Consider the following 21,412-nt stretch of genomic DNA (forward strand, 5'->3'; position numbering starts at 1 on the left):
TATCCTCTTAGAATTTTAGACGACAGGAAATTTAATTTTTTTATTTACTTTAATATATCCATCTTCTATATTAAATTGAAAATCACATCATCTTCTAATAATAACATAAATACTTTATGTAAAATGTATATATGTATTTGTTAGGAAATACTATGTTATTAAGTGTATTATTATATTTGATAATTATAATTTGACAGAGGTTAATTTACAATTAATTTTTTTTAATATTTTAGTTTTAAATGCAAGCAACATATGTGCTAATATTAAAAAAAGAAGAAGCACCATGGGGGCTTCGGAAAAGAATAGATTAGTACTGGTGTAGAGGTGGTGCTAGCGGTACAAGGGAACAAATAAAGTCGAGGCATAATGGCATTTTCCGCCTGCTTCACAAACGCAAAACTTTTTCAACATGGAGATTGAGTAAAGCTGAAACCAATTTTCCCAAGCACGCAGAGTTTCATTGCATCAGAATGCATGATTTGGTTGGTCCCAGGAAATCAACTAACAACGTGATAAAGACTAGGGCATATTATGTTGGGCAAAGGTTCTTTCTTGATCATCATCGCATGCAAGCTAATGTGAGTACACTTGTTTGCAGAGAGCATTATTGTTTCTATTTGCAATTATTGGCCTGGGTTCTAATTTTCAACACTTTAATCTTCAGTCAGGAAAAATACTGACATGCAAAATGCCTCCCTCTCCCTCGCAAACGCTCCAGATCTGAGAAAGTCCACTGCAAGGCGGGGGCGGCGATGTTCTCCATCCGGAACATTTGATTTCGACGATCATCTGAACATAATTAAACAAAGATAACACGATGAGATATCATAATTAAGATATCGGAATTAATATACCCAAATAATATGAAATTGTTGGGATATCAGACTTCACTAACAACAATCAAATTCAAGATGATATATCATGTGGTATTGGAAAGAATAAGATTTAAAGGATACAAATACCTATTGAATTATTGAGATAAGAGATTTAAAATCTTTTTATTTCTTATAAATTTATATATATTTTAGAGTATTAATTATTATAAAATAGAAGAATAAGTATTATTTGTTCTTGAAATTTAAGATTTTTTAAAATTATTTATTGTCTATCCAATAAAAATTATTGACTTTAAGTTTTTCATTTTTACAATTACTTAGAGTTTTACCTTTAATTTATTATTTCTTAAGCTAAGAAGAAAATAACTAATTACCTAAACAACCTTATCAAACACTACCCACAATCTAAACAATCTATTCCATAAATATTCTGGGTTTTGAGAAATAATCAACTGTGTACATACATGACCTCTATCTCCAGCTACTTACTATTTTCTGATCGAAATCAATATACAATAGAAAATGGAATCTTTCAGCCATTGTGTAGCGTGAATGGTTTCCAGATTTATAGCCTGCCTGATAGTGAAGAGCAGCTCAGCAGCTGAGTAGAGTAGCCTGTGCTCTTATAGTCTTCATCAATCATTTTATCTCCCGTGTGGACCCTTTCACGATCTCCCGAATAAAAAATGAAACCCTAAGTGTCTCACCAAATCAAATCCCCTTGGTTCGAAGGAAATGATTTCTCATTTGAAATTTGACCAACATTGTTTTCCGTGGCCTCGAGCTGTCTACGCCACATTAATTATTGGCCAGTAAGGAAAGATAAAATAAAATTATACTGCTCTTGAAATCTACCAAAGCTTTGGATTTGAGCCTGCAGAGCCTGGTAATCCCATGGGCCATGCCATGTTGTTTTTGACCAGAGAACGCAGAACACAATACAGCAGTCAAAAATAATTTATATTTTCTATGTAGATTTCTGAAGGAAACAATGGTGTCTATAAACTAAATTTTTTATTAGTATGCTTTTTTTTATAGGATAAAATATATAAACACAGCTTTGAATAGGCAGTAACTGATTACGCAGTGTTTCGAATAGATAACAACCTTATTTTAAAAAAATATAGCAATTTTATATAAGATTTGATATAATTTTTATAATTAATCAGATTTACATAATTACTGTATATATAAGATTTAATCTGAATAGACAATAATCAGATTATAAAATAATATTTCATCTAGTTCTTTTAATTAATCATATTATAGAATCACAACTCATTATGTTAATATATTCTCTCAAGTTAGAGCATAGATATCAGTTATATTTAACTTGATAATTACTTTTTAAAATGTTAACCCTGAAACAACCATGGTAAGAATATCAGCTAACTAATACGTTGATTGGATAAATGGAAATTGTATGAGTTTTTGATCTAATTTTTCTTTGATGAAGTGATGGTAAATTTCAATATGTTTTGTGCAATTATGTTGGACAGAATTATACGAAATGAAAATGGCCGCCTTTTTATCATAGTGTAAAGTCATCGGGTTCGTACAGTGAATCCCTAACTCTGTTAGGACCCTTTAAATCCATAATAATTCTCATACCTTATGAGTCATACCTCAAAATTCTCCCTCTGCACTCGATTTGGCTATAACTTTCTGCTTCTTATTGCACCATGTAACCAAATTCTTGTTGACAAAAATGAAGTAGCCTGATATAGATTTTCTGGTTGTTTGATCCCCTACTCAATCAGTATCGGTATATCCCACAATGCTAGAGGCCTCATGTTTTGAGAATAACAAACCTTTTCCTGGAATACCCTTCAAGTATTATAAAATTCTATTCACTGCATGCAAATGTTCTTTACTAGGTGCATGTATAAATTGACTTACAACACTGACAACATAGATTATGTTCGATGTTGTATGTGATATATAAATCAATCGACCAGCCAATCGTTGATAGCAGCCAGTTGGAACTTGATTGGGAAAGACACCGAGCTTATGATTGATGTTTATGGGGGTTGATGCTGATTTGCAAGTAAGCATGCCCATTTTTGTTAGTAGATCAAGCATATCTTTGTGTTGTGACATAAAAGTCTCGTGAGCTAATTTGACGACTTCAATTCCTAAGAAGTATCCGAGTTGCCCAAGGTTTTTCATTTCAAATACAACAGCTAAATGTTCCTGTAACAATGTCATCTCCCCTGGATCATCGTCTGTCAACACCATGTCATTCATATAAACAATGAGGGTCGTTACCTTCCAATTTTAGTGCTTTATAAATAGAGTATGGCTTGAATTACTCTACCCAAACCAAGCTCTAGGGGATTAGATATTAGATATCATAATTAAGATATTTTTGTGTATATCCTTTTGCAACCAACTTAGCTTATATCTGTCAATGCTACCATCGGTTTTAAGTTTCACAGTGAACACCCATCAACATTTGATTGCCTTTTTTCCTTCGGGTAGGGAGACAAGTTTTCAAGTAGAGTTATTTTACAGAGCTTGCATTTCTTCATTTATTGCCTTGGCCAAAGTTAGATCTGTCAAAACTTTCGGCACATTACTAGGAATGAATATATTAGATAATTAATTAACAGTGAGTGCATATGATTTAGACAGCCTATGATTAGAGACATAATTGTCGATTAAATATTGGATATTGACTCTATAATCGAGTTTATACTGTTTCTTTGGGATACTCTTATTTGATCTTTATGAACATCTTAGAGCTACATTAGTAGGATGAACATCTTGGGCATGAGAAATATCAGTAAATACATTTGACTCGTCATATATAGGTTGTAGGAGTATATAAGATTCAACATTCTAAGAAGATTCATTGGTTAATGGTGTTAATAAAGGCAACTTTATATTTATTGGTGACTCCTCATCAGTTCTATTGCTCCTAAACTGTTCAACCATTTTTTCAAGCTTAACAAATTTGTTATTGTCACTCTTTTGTAGCAAATGTTCATTGCTAGGTTGCTTCCCCTGAGAGGAAATGATGGAACCTTCTTCTGAATTAAATGGTTCAGTCTCATAGAATGAGACATCCAAGGTGACGTGTAATTTTTTAGCATGAGGATCATAACATCTATACCCTTTCTATAAGTCTGAATAAAAAAAAAGCATATCGAGTTGCATATGGATCAAGTTTAGTTCGTAACATCTTTGGAATGTGAATATAAGTAGTACACCCAAACACTCTAGGCTCAAGATTTGGAAGGTGCGAGGTGGACAGTAAGGATTGTATTCGCTATTAAGGTGTTTAAAAATCTATCACTCAAGAAGGTGTTTGATTGATCAAATACATAACAAACTTTACAGCTTCTCCCCAGTAGTACCAAGGCATGTGCATGCTAAAAAGAGAGGCACAAACCACTTTTAATATTTATCTATTTTTTCGTTCGGCCAATCCGTTCTATTGTGAAGTATAAGTACATGAAGTTTGATGCTGAATTCCATAGTGATATAGATATTTCTTAAGTATCTAGGAATTCCATAGCATTATCAATTTGACAATTACAAATTTGTTTCTAATACTAAGTACCCACCATACTACGAAATTCCTGAAATGCTGTAAAAACATCACTTTTTTATGTAGCGAAGACATCCAAGTAATTTTAGTACATTCATTGATAAATGTGATAAAATAACAGGCTTTTGATATGGTAGAAATTTTTACAAGACTCCATACATTAGAATGTATAACAGCAAAAGGTTATGAACTTTTATTCAAACTTGGTAAATAAATAATACGATGGCTTTTAGCTATTTCACAAGTATTGCAATAAAACTTAGAATCATGAAATACATTAAAAAAAAGATACGGTTGTAATTTCTAAGATATCCAAAAGAAAGATATCCCAATCATTGGTGCCATAACCATATTATGGCTCGATCTGTATATGAACTTCTAGTTTGATATGCTTGGTTGAATTTCTGTCCTTTTTTCTTTTATAAGTTCTAAATAATTGAGTTTGACATGTTTAACGCTATAACTAAGAATCTTCCGAGTCAGAATATCCTGAAACACACAGAATGAAGGCTAGAAGGTTACTGTACAATTAAAAGGAACAATAATTTGGCCGACTGGTAATAGATTATGTTTAAAAAATGGGACAACTAGAACTGAGTTTAAGGTGAGATTTTGAGTAGCGATAGTTTGAGCTTCAACTGTGGTCCTCATGGCTTTTCCTGTAAATTTTTTCCTTGGTTTCTTTGAAAAATCTCATTATTCAGGATAACTAATGATATCATAACATCTCTATTTTAAGTGTCTCAATTCACCATAATGCCCACAAATAAAGCTCGTGTATTTTCCAGTAGATGAATTATTTCAGCTCGTCATTGTTCTAGAGGCTAGTTCTTGACGGGATTGGTTTGTGAATATGACAAAGCACGCGGAGTGCTCACTAGTTGGTTGATAGTTCCCCATTGTTTGTCTTTGTTGAAACTCCCTCCTTACACAGACGTATGTACTCTCCAAGTCCTGTTTTAGATTTTTGTGTAATATTTCTCTGTGGACTTGTTCAAACTTAGAATCAAGGCCATTAAAAAATATATAAACTCGAAGTCGATGTATTATTGAATGCAATTGGACCACTCCTTCAACCATCTCTCCTTGGGAAGCAGTTCTGTGATCAATTTCTTGGAATAGAGCAACCAGTTCATTGTAATAAATGGACACAAGTCCACCCTCTTGTTTGATAGAGAAAGATTTCTGATTCAATTCAAACAAACGAGTTTCATCTAAGCCCTCATAAAAGATCTTTGACACAACATCCTATATTTTCTTAGTTATGGATAGGCGAATAAATCACTGCATCAATAACGGACTCATTGAATCAATGAGCTAACTTTTCACCTTTTAACTTTCGGTGATTTGTGTTGCAAACATGGGATTTTTGGGTTCGGATCTTTTGGCTTTGTCAGTGAGATATCTGATTTTGTTACGAGTATTAATATGCATCTCTATTAATTAAAACTATAATGGATAATTGTTTTCATCTAATATGATACTAACAGGGAATGCATAATTGTCTTAGTAAATAATAATAGGTGATGCTTGGTTATTTTGTGGAACGGGAACAATAGGGTTAAGGTTCACCATGTAGTAGGGGAATTTGTGTAAGATTTGTGTTTGATTAATCATGCTCTAATATCATGTAGAAAATAATGGTGTTTACAAGTTAAATTTTTCATTAGTATTTTTCTCCTTATAAGAGGAAATATATTGGCAGTGTTTCGAGTAAGTAGTGCTCTAAATAGATAACAATATTATTCTAAAAAAGTGTAGTAATTTGGAATAAAAATTAATATAATTTATATAATTAATCAAATTCATATAATTATTGACTATATAAAATTTAATTTGAATAAATAATAATTAGATTATAAAATAATATTTTATCTAATTCCTATAATTAATTAGATTCTAGAATCCCAACTCGTAGTGTTAATCTTGTTTTTGAAGAATCAGTTCTCATCTACATTGCTGACACTCTTTGTCTACCTTTTTAGTCAAACTGTGTTTATAATGGAAGGATCCATGTCCCTATCCCTTTATTCTAATGTGCAAGACTTTGGTCCAGAAAAATCAGCTAGTCATGTTGGCTTTTACGACCCAACAGCTCAACAACTGCATAATTCGCACCGGTGCTTCACAGTTCACAAACGCCACAACGTGGGCTTCTCTCCATCTTTCTACTTGGATTCACATGCTTTTGTATCATCCAAATACCCGTGTATTTTTATAGAAGCATGAAAAAAAAAAAAACAAGAAAAAACAGTAGATTTTTACAAACTAGAAAAAATTTCCACCATCCATTATTATCCAAAATGAAGGATTTTTTTTTTAAAAAAAAAACAAAATGACGTCTCATTCTGATGGGATGGCAACATGGCCGATGGTCCATGGTCCATAGCCCTTCACATTTGATATGTTCAAGTATCTATCAACATACGATTACAATATTTAGAAGATCACATGGGATGAAGGACCATGCATATGCATAGCTGAAGATTGTGGGGGTGCTTTTGCTTGTCCTCATTGCCAAGTTTTCTCTGCCCACATGCTTACGGCTATGCTATCTTTCTTCTCATCCACATGCAGTAACCTTGCTGCGTCCGGGTCTGCTAACCCAGCTTTGTGCTCTCTTTCTATGTTTGACTCAGCAAATGATACCATACTTTCAGAGAAGTCGTATCAGCCTATCCTGTAAGGAACTAGTTTACATCTCATGATGCCTGCCTCTGTACGCATACAAATGCACACGCACGTAGCTAGCTAGCTAGAGCACTTGGTCTCATTGCTACCAACTAAATTAAAAACATGCATCTCGATCAATAGACTATGATGTTGTACATCCTTATCTTTAAAAGTCTACAATTCTACGTAGAAAAAGCGAGGATCTTAAAGCCAGGAGTCAATAATCACGCCTAAACTGGTGGCTTCATACACGACCAAACCTCGCAATACTCAGATCTCAGGCTTGTGTGTGAAAGAGGGACTAACAAAACTGGGCACATTCAAAGTCCTCTTAAAGAAACTGAGAAGCAAAGTCAGCAGATGGAGGGGGGCAGGTACGTGCCAGCAATACTACCAATACCAAATTAATTAATGGTCGCTGCCTAGCTACCGAGGAAGGAAGCACGCCCGTTAAGCCACGCATTTCACTTTATTAGAACGAACAATCTTACATGACTCAAAGGTTTCCGACGACAGACCCATGTGGTCTCATTATTCTTCGCAGACATTAAGCTAAGGACTGGAATTCAAACATTTAGATACAAATCAATGTTGCATCCTTAATCACGTATAAGAGAGATCGTCAACAAAGAAATGTATATATATTTTTATTCTTATTTATTTTTATCTAATTACATGATAGCAACATTCTCCTCAATTATCAAACTTAATTTGGACAACAATAACAACGACCTAGATCGTTTTCCATTCCATAATCTATTTCTCGATTATTTTTTGTTGGATTTCATTATAAATTAGTTACTTAGTTTAACAAAGCCAATTAGTTTTAGAAATCTCAAATAGACAAATTAACTCTTTAATTTCTCAAAACATTTGAAATTAAAAATGCTTAGAAATCTTTATACATACGTACAAACAGGTAGAGATATAAAATCTTAGATAGTTTAAACTTCAGCTTCATATATATATACAGGTAGGGATATAAAATCTTAGATAGTTTAAACTTCATGATATATCATAGTAATAAAACCTCAATTATTGATTTTGAAACTAATAATTTAAATTATTTATAGCAATAAAAACCACCAAATTTTTTTTCTAACTTACAAGAACGAGATATTCTAAATTACTGAAATCCAAACAAATGGTTTGAATTTTGCTAACATAACACCCATGTTTAAATAACTTAAGAGGAGCAAGATTTAAAAAGAATATCTATAATTACAAAGGCATAAGGAATCAAAAAAGTTAAAAAATTGAAAAACAAACAAACAAATTACTCAGTTAATTGCAAATAACCCAAAAAGAAAAAAACAATGATAAGGGCACTTGAAAGCACGAAATGCGTCTACCTAATATATAACAACCAAATAACAAAATTCCAAAGAGACTCTCTTTTATATTTCATGTAATCTAATAATATAAGACAAGATATATAAACCACCTTGGCGACAAATCAAAGACTTTTATTGATAAATCAAAGGTTGTTTTCATAGCAGCATTGCACGACATAAGGTATAAGACACGGAAAAACAAAAGGCTAGCTCGATCAAGTTTGGTTAAAGCAAGCAAGAGATTGTCAACCACTAAAGTATATTCCATATAAACAGGCAAGAGATTGTCAACCACTAAAGTATATTAATGCACATTGAAGCTGGAAATTAATTATTATAAAAATTGCTATTGTCACTCGTCTATGTACGACTTTGGCATTCCACGTTCATACAGTAAACAAATAAAATTTAACAATTATCAAAATGTTAGAGTGCTGAAGAAAGAGTTTTTACCTTGGATTTTTCATATTTTTTTACTCTTTCTCATTTTATTTTTAGTGTATTGATTTTCTTTAATGCTTTGTTTTTTCTCTTAAATCTAAAATTTAGATTTATACTTTGTTAAGATATATTTTAACCCCTTTACTTTGATTTAAAAAATTTAATTTGAAAGTGCATCTAAACCAAGATGTTATTGTTGAAATCTTGGAAGCTATATTATAAACATTATGGTTTCACAAACAAAAAATAATAAAATTTTAAGTTTAAATGATTCATCATGGATAACAATAAAAGATTCATTTCTTTAAAGTATTTTAAAAAATAAATATAATTTTTATTTTAATTTAAACATAATTAATTCACTCTTTTTCATTTTATTTTTAGTGTATTTATTTTCTTTAATGCTTTGTTTTTTCCCTTAAATCTAAATTTAAATTTATACTTTGTTAAGATATATTTTAATCCTTTTACTTTGATTTAAAAAACTTAATTTGAAAATATATTATTGTTGAAATCTTGGAAAATATATTATAGACATCATGGTAACCAAACGAGAAATAATAAAATCTTAAGTTTAAATAATTCACCATTAATAACAATAAAAGATTAAGTGCTTCAAAAAATAAATATAATTTTTGTTTTAATTTAAACATAATTAATTTTATTATTAGTATGCATGCTAGAAATTTTCATTTTATATTAATTGCAAGTTTCAATATATGCTTAGTATATTTACTAGTATTCTCTTATTATATTTTTGTTGAAAATATGCTTGTCTTAAGTTTTATTTTTACATATTTATATATTTAGACATATATACACCCTAGACTTTCCTTGAATAACTTTTTTTTATGTTTTGTATTCTCTTAGTAACATAAATTAAATATATTTTCTTATTAGTCTAATATAATACAACATATTTTGAATACAATATTAAGATATTATTGTTGTCGTTGTTGTTTTATGTAAATATATAAGACTTTTTTTAGTTTATCATGTGAAAAAAAATATAAATTGTAAAGATTATTGTTAAAGAGGATTTTAAAGATTTAAGTTATAATTTAACTTCCTTTTAATTTGATATATTCTCACTTATAGATTTATATCATTACTATATGTTTTAAATCTTGTTTGTTTTTGTATTTTAAAAACCCTTTTAAAAATATTTAAATTTTTATTTATTTTTTTGCTTTAAATTTTTATTTTTTAGTATTTTTAGATCATTTTGATGTGTTTATGTCAAAAATAAATTATTTTTTAATAAAATATTATTTCAATGTATTTCCAATCAAAAAATATTCTAAAAAACAACCATTACCACAATACCAAACATGATCTAATCTATAACCTTATGGTTTGCTTATAACTTTATGTTTTTTTCCTTGTCTAATTTTATAAGATTGTTATATATGTTTGTTTTAAAATTATAGTTTATCTTATAAAATTGTAATTCATGTAATTTATTTGAATTCATTTTAATTTATTTAAACTAGGCTTTTATAGACCATGTTTATATCTTTGTTTAGTATATATATGTTCTGGCACACATGTTGGTATAATCATGCTTTTTCTCTTTCTTGTTTAATCATATAATTTTTACATAATGCATGTTTAATTTGAAATAAAATAAACAAAAATATTTAATTTTTATCTTTCATAATTTAACTTTTTTATTTTTATTTATCAAGTTGCTTTATTACAAGTTTTATTTATTATATTATTTGCTTATTTTGGATCTGAAATATTTATTTATAAATATTATTGAGTATTTTTTTTATAATTTATATTATTTTTTAAACCTGAAAGTTGATTTTTTCAACAAATATTACTTTGACAAGTACTACTTCAGTAGTAAAGGTTGTACTATATCACCTTTTATAGTGTATAGTGAGAAACCTAAGAATTTAATGGATTGAATTTTAAATGGTGACATCGTAAAATATTGATTTATGCGTCTACCTCGAACTTGGTTATGTTCTTGTTGGAAAAAGTGCTAAAGTTCTCAAATAATGATTTCAATCTTATTATTATAGTAGCTTTGGGCATATGGAATCAGGATAATTTCATCTATAAAAATTATATCTTGAATAAATTAAATAATACTTAATATGATATGTATAGTCCAATTAAAAGTGCAAAGGCACCTTGGATAAAAAAATTCAATGTTGAAATTATCGTTATGAAAATATTTATAGTCAACAAATTTCTAAAAATCCAGGAATTGCATCATATCTATCTGGTTGGTTTTGTTCACATATAAGTTATACTTCATATATATAAAAAGTTAGTATGATGAATAGATATGATCTAAAAAGTTATATATAAAGAGATTGAGTTTTAAACATGATTATTCATGACCCCTCCAATCTTTCTTAAAATTTATTTAGTAATAACATTATTCACACGACACTATTTTTGTATATGTTACAATTTATATATGAAATATTGATAGTTAGACTAATCATAACGAACAAAATAAAGCTTAACAAAGTAACCCAAGAAAATAAATGAATGAATATCAACGAGTTTGATTACCTTGTTGATAAAGTTTTTGAAATAAACATGTTTATTGTTTCTAAAGTCAAGTTGATTATAAATTTTGAGCAGTAATATGTTGACATTGGTGTAATAATACATGTATACACCAATAAAAGAATGTTTTACTTGCAAAGAAGTTGATGGAGAAAACTTATATATGAAGCGTTCATCAACCTCAAAGGTACTGGGTATTGGAAAAGTCATACTAAAGATGACCTTAAAAAAGCTTTTCACTTTTAACAATAAAGGCTCTTAAAAATCAACTCATCTTTAATATTTGCATTATATGACCTGTTAAAATTGAATAATATGAATATTACAAATAATAGTAGATTAAAAAGTTTAATAAATGAGCATCACAGATCAGGCGTGGGTTAAGATTTTTAAAACCTTTTCAACCCGACCCAATCGGCATTATATACTTATTTGCTTAGGAACAAAGATGAAGCTTTTAAAATGTTTAAATATTATAAAAATCAAGTTGAAAATCAATTTAACAACAAGATAAAGGTAATAAGAAGTGATAAAGGTGAAAAATACTAATACTTTTTGGTGAATTTTGTTTCCAATTGTATAATCAACTAAACTACTATTTCCAATTCACAATAACAACATAATGTTGTAGAATACAAGAATCAAATATTAAAAAAAAATGATAAATGTCATGTTAATAAATTTCATAGCACCTCAGAATTTATAGAGGGATGCAGTTTTAACTGTTAATTACATACTTAATAAAGTACCATATAAAAAGTTTTTGTGAAAAAAACACCATATAAATTATGAAAAAGATAAAAGATCTTCTATGTTAGGCCTTTTTCTATTAAATCCATCAAAAAGCATGTAAAATTCAATAGTGAGACCTTTCTCTCAAAAAATTCTCTATAAAAAATCATTAGTTTATATCAGTTTTATTATTTTAGTGATGTGTTCCTAAAAAATTCAAGTATTGTAAAGATAAGTTTTATGCATTAAATAATTAATTAATCTCTTGATTTTGATAGTGTGATGTAAGAGTGATCAATTTCGTTTCGGTCTAATTTTTACTAATAAAAGTAACCAAATCAAAATTTTGTAAAATACAAAATAAAAATAAAAATAAAAATTGGTTCCAACCAATCGATTTCAGTTTTGTTCAATTTAGTTATTTTATATAAAAAATCGAAACCCGACCAACCAGTTTTGGTTCACTTTAGTTTGATTAATTTAAATTAAAAATAAAAAACTATATTATTTTTTGGTTTTTTTTTGGACTTTCTGATGGGTTTCGATTTGGTTTATTTTTAACTAAACCGATTTGGTTCAGTTGAGGTTTTTTGGTTTCAGGTTTATGAAATTGAAACCGAAACCGAACTAAGATAGATATATCTAATTGGTTTACTTAATTTTTTCATGGTTTGGTTCTTTTACTTATTTTTATGGTTTTCTTGGTTTTTTGATTTTTTTACTCACCCCTAATCCGATCCATTTTCCTAAGCCAAAGAGGTTGATACTTGATGTTTGATACCATCAAAAGGTCCCATTTGATGAATTCAAGGACCCTCTAATGCTTAAGTAAATATTTTTTTAGAGAAAATACAATCATTTTTTAAAGACTTTGAGAAGAAATATACCATATAAAGTCAAGATTCTTCATCTTTTATAAAAGAGTCCCCTTGTATTTATATCCCATAAGTTTCTTTATAGAGAGGAAGGACTAAAATGTAAGTAAAATATCTCTAACTTATCAGGATAAGACATTTTTGATTCCTTATGATAAATTATCACTGAGTTATTAAAGTAAAATATGGAGCTTAAGGTTCTTTGAGGCTAAAAAAACATGGGCTCGGTGTTTGGCTAAGTCTATAGATAGTGGGTCTAACACCTCATTAGACCTTTATATATCTAGGCTTAGTATTTGGTTAGGCCTATAGATGGTATGATATCTTGTCAAACCCATATACATCCAAGCTCAACACTTGGATGGGCTAAAAAATGGTATGTTTGGTAGCTTATTAGACCCATGTATGTTTAGGCTCAATACTTGGCTAACCTTGAAAAAAATAAGTTTAACAGCTTTCCAGACCCATATATGTATAGGTTTAGTGTTGATTAAGGTTATTACCTTATCTTTGGTTATTTTTTCAGAAAAGAAGGTCTAAGTAAAAGAAAAAAAAATGTTAATCCATCAGCAACCCTCCAAATCTTTGTGTAGTATATAATAATTTTAAAAGTCTGAATTAGTAACACATGAGAGCCTTTTACCTTCTCTATAAGATTTTGCATGTTCCATATAAGACTATTAGGATTTTCAAGTCTAGGTGACCTACCTTTACTAGGAGGAGGTGTTCATTGAAAAACAGAACAATTATTGTCTTTGAATGTAGTAATTGAGTGGATTTTTATAGATATATGATGACATGAAAGACTTGTTATTTAATAGTGGGAATGAAAATATTTTTTTATAATCTTAATCATTCTTGCTTGTGACTTTTGTTTTGTTTTTATTTTTTATGATTTTGAAAATTTTCTCCTACGATAAGACCTCGAATCATCTCTGATCTAAACTAAAAAGATAAATAATTATTTTAGAGATTTCCTTTATCATAACCTTTCTCCCTATCTTTCTTTTAAACATAACAAGTATACCTCAGAAGTATTAGATCTATTTTTAAAAAGAGAGTGCTCTTGTTCCTAATAAGAAGTTTAGGTTTCAACTAAAGTCTAAAAGAAACAATGAGGGACAATGATATATTAGATTGGATATTAGGATAGGAAGAGGTGTTATATTGGCATCCCCATATGATAAGAAGACGAGAAAATTTTCTCGTATGAGTCCTTTTCTTGTCCATGTTAAAGTTACTTTAGAGAAAGGATCTTGCAAATGTCCTTCTCCTGTTCTTGTTAAAGATACTCAGGAGAGAGATAGAGAGAGGTTTCCCTAGACTTCTAAGAACGACATCCCCAGCAGCATAAGTGCTGGGGATATAGAATATGTGGCTCACCACTAACCAGAAGAGTACACGACTCAGATACCTAACTTTGGTGAATGTATCAACAAGCAAATCCTAAGCTCTACCCAGAGTTATTTTGAAATCACTATTGCTATTTGTATGTATACAATGAGGTATTTCTTCCCTTTTCAAAGGTTCACAAGGGAAGTGTTTAGCTACTATTAGTTGGGTTTAAACCAGCTGTATTCTAATGGATGGATAATTCTATTCTTTTTTAAAAAAGTTTTGTAGGATCGTTAGGCTCAAACCTATAATTAATGTCTTTAAAAATTGCTACCAATTAGTTGTTGTCACTCATGGTAGTAATCATATGCATTGTTTTTTCACCTTCATCAACAGAAACAACATTGCCATGAAGAACATGTTGCTTGGGAAGTTAATGCATGTTAAGAAATGGAGGGGAAGATGGTTGGTTGTAAGATTTAATGGGACAGTCAATCTCAAAGAAGGGATGCAACTAATCTAGGGTCATTCCTATTATTATAGGGTCCCTCTCTATAAAGCACACAACAAGCCTCATCTCAGCTCGAATGAGGAGAAAATTTTTGTTGTGCTAACCTTAACTAAACATGAAGTCAATAAGATGGCTAAAGAATACTAATTAGTTGTCTTGCAAAGTGCGTTGATTCCCTCTTTAAAGTTTCTTCCTTTTCTTTAAAGGTTTTTGTTATATTTATAATCTATAAATCTCTTTATAAAAGAAAAGAAGTTGAATTATAAGTAAGATATTTCTAACTCATTAGGATAAAACATCGCTAATTTATTAAAATAAAATATTTTTAACTGAGTCTAAAGATGATAAGTTATTTGCTTATCTTAATTACCCTATTAGAAAGGAGAACCTAAGTAAAAGGAAAATAAAAAAATTGTTGATCCATCGTTTAGTATCATCAAATTTTTAATTACATTATAATGAAAACAATTGAGTTAAGGGAGTAAACCGAACTTTACTCATCAATCATCACACGACGCAATAGTTGAACCCCACCCACTCCAGGTCCCTTCGCATTCTCATTCTCAATGCTAGTAAGTTTGATGCATAGCGAACTAAGTTGATAATAAAACGTATAAAAAAGAACCATGATTGAATTCAAAATTACCTCTAACTAAACTATGGAAAAAACGAGAGTTTTAGAGGACTAAAGTTACCCAAGAAAAATTAAAATTCTCCAAGACGTGCCACGTGGTAAATCAACTGGCTCCCATTCAGATAAAAAAAGAAAGAAGAGAGACTCATTTAGGGTTACAGTCACTGAGAAGAGAAGAGACAATTCTAAAGAAAAGAATGTCCGATTACCCAAATGCAATGTTTGTATAAATTATTGTTAATATAATGAGAAGTAAGAAAAAATAAAATACAATACTAGATCGTTATTCCTGGTTGGTCCATGTCAACTTTAATTATACCTAATTTCTATCTTCCTTTCCGACCAAATTTCAAATAATCAAACATTACTTCCGTCTCCGACAACTAATTATCAAAGGCAGCTCACTGGGCACGTAAAATAAGCTTAAAAGATAATGAAATGACACAACTTAAGCCAGAACATGCATGCATTGATGTGTTTTTGTTTACGCCGTGTCTCGTGTTTTTTTTTTAATTTTAAAATAAATTTTATAAAATAAAAATAATATTTTAAAATATTCTAAAATAAAAATATTTTGCAAAATACTGCTACTGCAGTACCAAATTCAACGGGTCACCAGACACCGAGGAAATGTTAACTTATTTTTTAAGAAAAATTTCAAAAAGAGTAGGCATGGAGAGTAGTGATTGTCTGTGTGCGCGTGTGTCTCGAGAAGGTGCTTCCGTACGTCCCGCTTATACAGCTAAAGATGGACCGGTGATCACGGGGATTAAGTGGGTCCCATTTCCCACGTTGGATGCTTTGCCTGTCACTGATGTTCAGTGTCGTCTTCTAGCTGTGTTTTAGCTTCTTTTTTTTTCTTTTTTTTTTTAATTGGGTTTTAACTTGGATGAATCTCCGACCCCATCAAATCTTTTTATGGGTCTACTGTGAAAAATCACAACCGCTGATCACGCCTCAACTTCTGCTTGACAGCAAGGCCACTCCCATGTTGATATTGCCCCATCTCTCTTCTTACTCACCTCACTGTTTGCTTTACTTTAACCTTTACTTTTATATCATGTACTGTATAATTTGACTGTTTTTTCCACGTATTATCCTCTTGGTTCATCCAGTGATGTCACTGTAACTCAGCATGAGATACAATGGCCATCAAGGGCATTTATGTCTTATCATGCAAAATAGAAGGACTATTGTGAAGATTCCTAATGCTAAAAAGCAAGCAAACACCTTTGTGTGTGTGTGTATTATTCATTGTTTTTTCCCCAGATTTTCTACTGGTAAATGAAAAGAAATCACTAGTAGTTTTTTTATTAACACCGGGCATATGATGGGGGAAGCCGAATCTACGCTAACCATGTTGTTTTTTTCAATTTTTTTATTTAAAAATATATATTTTTTATTTTTAAAATTAATGTATAAAAAACATAAAAAATAATTAATTTAAAATTTAAATAAAAAAATTATAACCACACAATCAAACACTACCCCAATCTCCAATCAATTTGGAGATGTGCTTCTAAATTTAAGGAAGACCCCACACATATCCGTATAAGGTTTGAGAATTAACATAATTTATTAAATACGTGCCATAAAGAAAGAGGGAGATGGAGTTAATTTTTTTTCTCATTTTTGTTCACACATGGAGTAGAATGTGTTCAATGGTGGGTTTGTTTGAAAATTCCAAATAGTGCCCTTCTAGCCTACCTTGCCTCCTCTTTAAGTAGTCAGCTCCCATGCTCTGAGTCCTTCACATCCCCATTAACTCTCTCTCTCTCTCTCTCTCTCTCGCTGACTTAAGTTGAAGGGTGTTGCTTTAGTAGTTTTGCGGAGAGAAAATGGCAATGAGCAGTTTAATTTGCATTGCCACTAGTCTACTAATAATAATGTCATCGTTGTGGATGGGTGAAGCTAGAATTCCTGGTGTTTACTCTGGGGGTGCTTGGCAAAATGCTCATGCAACCTTCTATGGCGGTGCTGATGCCTCTGGCACAATGGGTGAGTACGTTTATCTTACTTACTGCTCACATTAAATAAACCTGATCAACCCAGCTAGGCCTAATCTTAATTAAGTTTTTAGTGTTTTGTTTATTTTAGACTAAGTATCATAGTGTGCGACATTGGCCTGAAAAATGAAGCTTCCTAAGTAGATGCATTGTCTTAGCTGTTAATCTATCTAATTAGACTAATTAATGTGTATATGCTTACAGGAGGAGCTTGTGGATATGGAAATCTGTACAGCCAAGGGTATGGAGTGAGCACTGCAGCACTAAGCACAGCACTGTTCAACAACGGGTTAAGTTGCGGTTCTTGCTTCGAGATAAAATGTGCAAGTGACCCAAGATGGTGCCACTCAGGCAGCCCATCTATTTTCATCACTGCAACCAACTTTTGCCCTCCAAATTATGCACTTCCTAGTGACAATGGAGGCTGGTGCAACCCTCCTCGCCCCCACTTTGACCTTGCCATGCCCATGTTCCTTAAGATCGCCGAGTATCGTGCCGGTATCGTCCCTGTTGCCTACCGCCGGTCAGTGCCTTTTTAACTCCCTGTTTTTGCCCTGTTTATATGCCTTTGGACTTCAACTGTTTTAGTTAGCACGAGGAAAATACGAGTACATCTTTATTTTCTCTAACCTTTACATTACATCGATTTTAGGTTTTAGATTTTCATAACACACCAAAATTTGGATTCATTCCTCAGTAACTTTGCTAATTTTACCATTTAGCTTAGTTGCAATTTCTCTTCCAAGCTACAACTGAAGGTCAAGAGTTAGAAGTTAGTGCGTGCTAGCTATCTAGCAGGAAAAGCTGTCGTACCAACAAGAGATAGGTTTGTAATGTAATTTGGCTCAACAACAACCTTTATGGCCCCAAAGCAATAGCTCTCTGAAGCCATGAAAATACATTCGAGATGTTGACTAAGAACACCATGATAACTGCGAAAAACACCTATTTTTGGTTGGTCTTTATCTCTTTTGTCAACCAATTTTCTACCTTTGAATTCGTGTTGTGATCCAAAAATGTGTTAACTGAAGTCACCAAACAGTTATGCACGAGCTGATGTTATTAAGAGATGTCGGTGGGTTAGGTAGACCTCAACAGCTTTCTCTTGTGTCCATTTACCACGGGACCGTTTATGACCACCTTCGGTGATTTGTTTTTACTCTTATATCCCTGCTTTAGTACATTAAAAACGCCAATGCACCCTTGCCCTATTAGTTTCTACGCTTACATTCCAATAGTTCTCACTCCACATTTTGGTGTATGCAAAAAAAAAACCCTCCTGCAGAAAAGTGGATAGCCGCATCTTACTACAGCACTATTTCTGAGTGGATCGGGAGTATTTTAGTGGGAAAATCAAAACATTTCGTCAAACACCAAAACCCAAAAATCACACTTCCCAAAAACTTGACTTCCATGTTTATGTTTTTTATTTAATGCCTAGGTTAGGCTTCCTGTTGTCCTTGACTACTCTTTTTGTAAATTTGTTTCATTGTCGCAATTACGGAAGTGTCCTAACGGCATTGAACTACTATGCAGAGTGCCATGCCGCAAGAGGGGAGGCATAAGGTTCACAATAAACGGATTCCGTTACTTCAACTTGGTGTTGATCAGCAACGTGGCGGGTGCAGGGGATATAGTGCAGGTGAGCGTGAAGGGTTCAAAGACTGGTTGGATGAGCATGAGCCGTAACTGGGGCCAAAACTGGCAGTCAAACGCTGTTCTGGTTGGCCAGTCACTCTCCTTCAGGGTCAGGGCCAGTGACAGACGCTCCTCCACTTCATGGAACATCGTCCCAGCTCACTGGCAGTTTGGTCAAACTTTTACCGGCAAGAATTTCAGGGTCTAATTCCTTTTATATTTCATTTAACCGAAAAAAAACTAAAAGTTGAAGTTTTTTTTTGGCGGGCTTCTTTTTTGACATGGGGATGTTTGATGGGGGATGTTAAAAGTAAAAGTGGGTTATAATTAGGGACTCCAAAAGGGATTGTGAGGTTTGGGGGACTGTTTTTTTGACTTTCAGATTGGTGTGTGTTTCTCAACTTTGAAGTTGTGGTAACAGTGGAAAGGAGACTGAGGCTGAGGCGGCTGCACAAAAGATGGTTAGCCCGCTGTCTAGGGTACTTTAGTAATGTATGATGATGTTATACATTCTGAGAAGTGTATTGTAGTGGTTTATAGCACTTGATCAATGGCAAGAATATTTAGTTTGCTTTTCCATGTTCATCGTTCCTGTGTTCCAAAATCATATTTTCCCTTGGACCCAGTAAATTTCTTTCCAAAAACAGTGAAGAAATTTTGATTCGGACCTCGGGACGAGACAATTTACATGAAGAGTAAAGGATCCATACAAAGTAACCATCAAATAAATGTTTGTTAGATTTGTACAAATGATACACATGGTACCACGGCATCGACATGATTATTTTGTATACTCGAAACAAGAAATGAAAGACAAACTTTGCACACCAATGTTTACTGTCAACAACAAATGAACTTAAATCGTTTGATTCGATGGCAGTGATTGGTTAGGAAATTTCATGACTAATTGCAAAAGTTGAGAGAAGATAAATACAAATCTAATTGTAAAACCTACACTTTATACAAGTTAAAACATTTAAATATATAAAAACATAATTAAAGACAATCATGCCTTCCGTACAAAAATAATTCATCAATGTAAATGAGCTGGAGCTTCAGATAGCTCTTTTAGAGCAAGCTGTTGACTTTCAAAGATAAAATCAGTATTTTAGATTAGCAATATAGACCGTACTGTGATACTTAACATAATCATTGATTTATTGGGTTGTTGGAGTTGTTCTTCAATTAACACTTTTCTTTCCTGATATAAGGGTAGCTCTAGCAAGGTGATCAAATTCCTAGCATGATTACTAATAATTGATAAAACAATGCTTAAATAAAAATATTTATTTATTGAAAAACTTTAAAGGAATAAAATTTTTGTTGTCAAGAATAAATTACTTATCCTTAGGTTTTATTTCTCATCATTTATGCAATTAAGATGTTTGCAATTTGCCTTACAATATATTTCATTTGACTTATTTGTTTGGGTTAGCTAAACCCAAGGATATTAGATTTGGCATTTCACCAGGTCTATATCCTTTTATACTAAATACATAATTGAACCCAAGAACTTTGGATCTATTAACTTGCCAGATTTTTTTTACCATATGCACTCAACTCATAGTCATGTATAAGAATGTTAGGTGTAGAAACAAGATAAACCTCTTTCATTTGGGCCCAATATTCTACAAAGTCTATGAATGTTAGGGATAGGTACAAGTCTCACACACCTATCATTGAATTATTACCCTGTCTTTGAACCTTCCAACTAAGAACTTAGATCAAAATTAATTTTTTAAAAATATAGTAATCCATCAGCAATCACTCAAGTCTTTGTATATTGAATACATAAAGGTTTGAAAGGTTATTAGCTTTAAATGAGACTTTTTACCTTCCCTATACAATTAACTATCCCTAATCAAAACTATTCAGATTCTTTTAGCCAGGCGGATTGTTTCTTTTAAAAGAGTCTTTTGGGAAACAAAATGACAATGTGCATTCAATGCAATAATTGAGTAGATTTTTAAAGATTCATGGTAACATCAAGGGTTATTCATCCAACTATGAAGACAAAAAGTTTTTTTTATATAACATTGGCCTCTCTCGTTTCCATTTTTTTCCTGTTTTTTTTTTACTTTCTCTATTGTAATTTCTCTGTAAAAAATGACTTGCTAAAAAAGCTTTGAACGAAACATGTTTTTATTTGTAAGAAGAAACTTTGTTCTTTTAGGTATTCCCTCCCTTAAACTTCTTTATTCTTTTTTTTTAATATTTATTTAAAGAAAATAGACTCCATAAGAAGTAGGTCTAGCCCTAAAAGTAGAGATATTGCTTCCTTTTATGGTGAATTTAGCTTTCAACTAAAAACT

General features: G+C 31.4%; 1 protein-coding gene across 1 annotated transcript; it reads left to right on the forward strand.

Moving 5' to 3' along the window:
• The first annotated feature begins 17,082 nt into the window (after positions 1-17,082).
• On the forward strand, positions 17,083-19,679 carry LOC105133152 (expansin-A6). The gene is made up of 3 exons (XM_011037005.1): positions 17,083-17,454; positions 17,667-17,985; positions 18,999-19,679. Exons 1-3 carry the CDS (start codon positions 17,295-17,297, stop codon positions 19,306-19,308), a joined length of 789 nt encoding a protein of 262 aa, XP_011035307.1. The 5' UTR covers positions 17,083-17,294; the 3' UTR covers positions 19,309-19,679.
• The last annotated feature ends 1,733 nt before the right edge of the window (positions 19,680-21,412 follow it).

This window comes from Populus euphratica, unplaced genomic scaffold (assembly GCF_000495115.2).
Source record: "Populus euphratica unplaced genomic scaffold, PopEup_1.0 scaffold42.1, whole genome shotgun sequence".
Taxonomy (NCBI): Eukaryota; Viridiplantae; Streptophyta; class Magnoliopsida; order Malpighiales; family Salicaceae; genus Populus; species Populus euphratica.

Coding starts and splice junctions, on each gene's coding strand:
- LOC105133152 (XM_011037005.1), top strand. CDS start 17,295: ATGGCAATGAGCAGTTTAATTTGCATTGCCACTAGTCTACTAATAATA. Junction 17,455..17,666: donor TGATGCCTCTGGCACAATGG/GTGAGTACGTTT, acceptor ATATGCTTACAG/GAGGAGCTTGTGGATATGGA. Junction 17,986..18,998: donor GTCCCTGTTGCCTACCGCCG/GTCAGTGCCTTT, acceptor ACTACTATGCAG/AGTGCCATGCCGCAAGAGGG.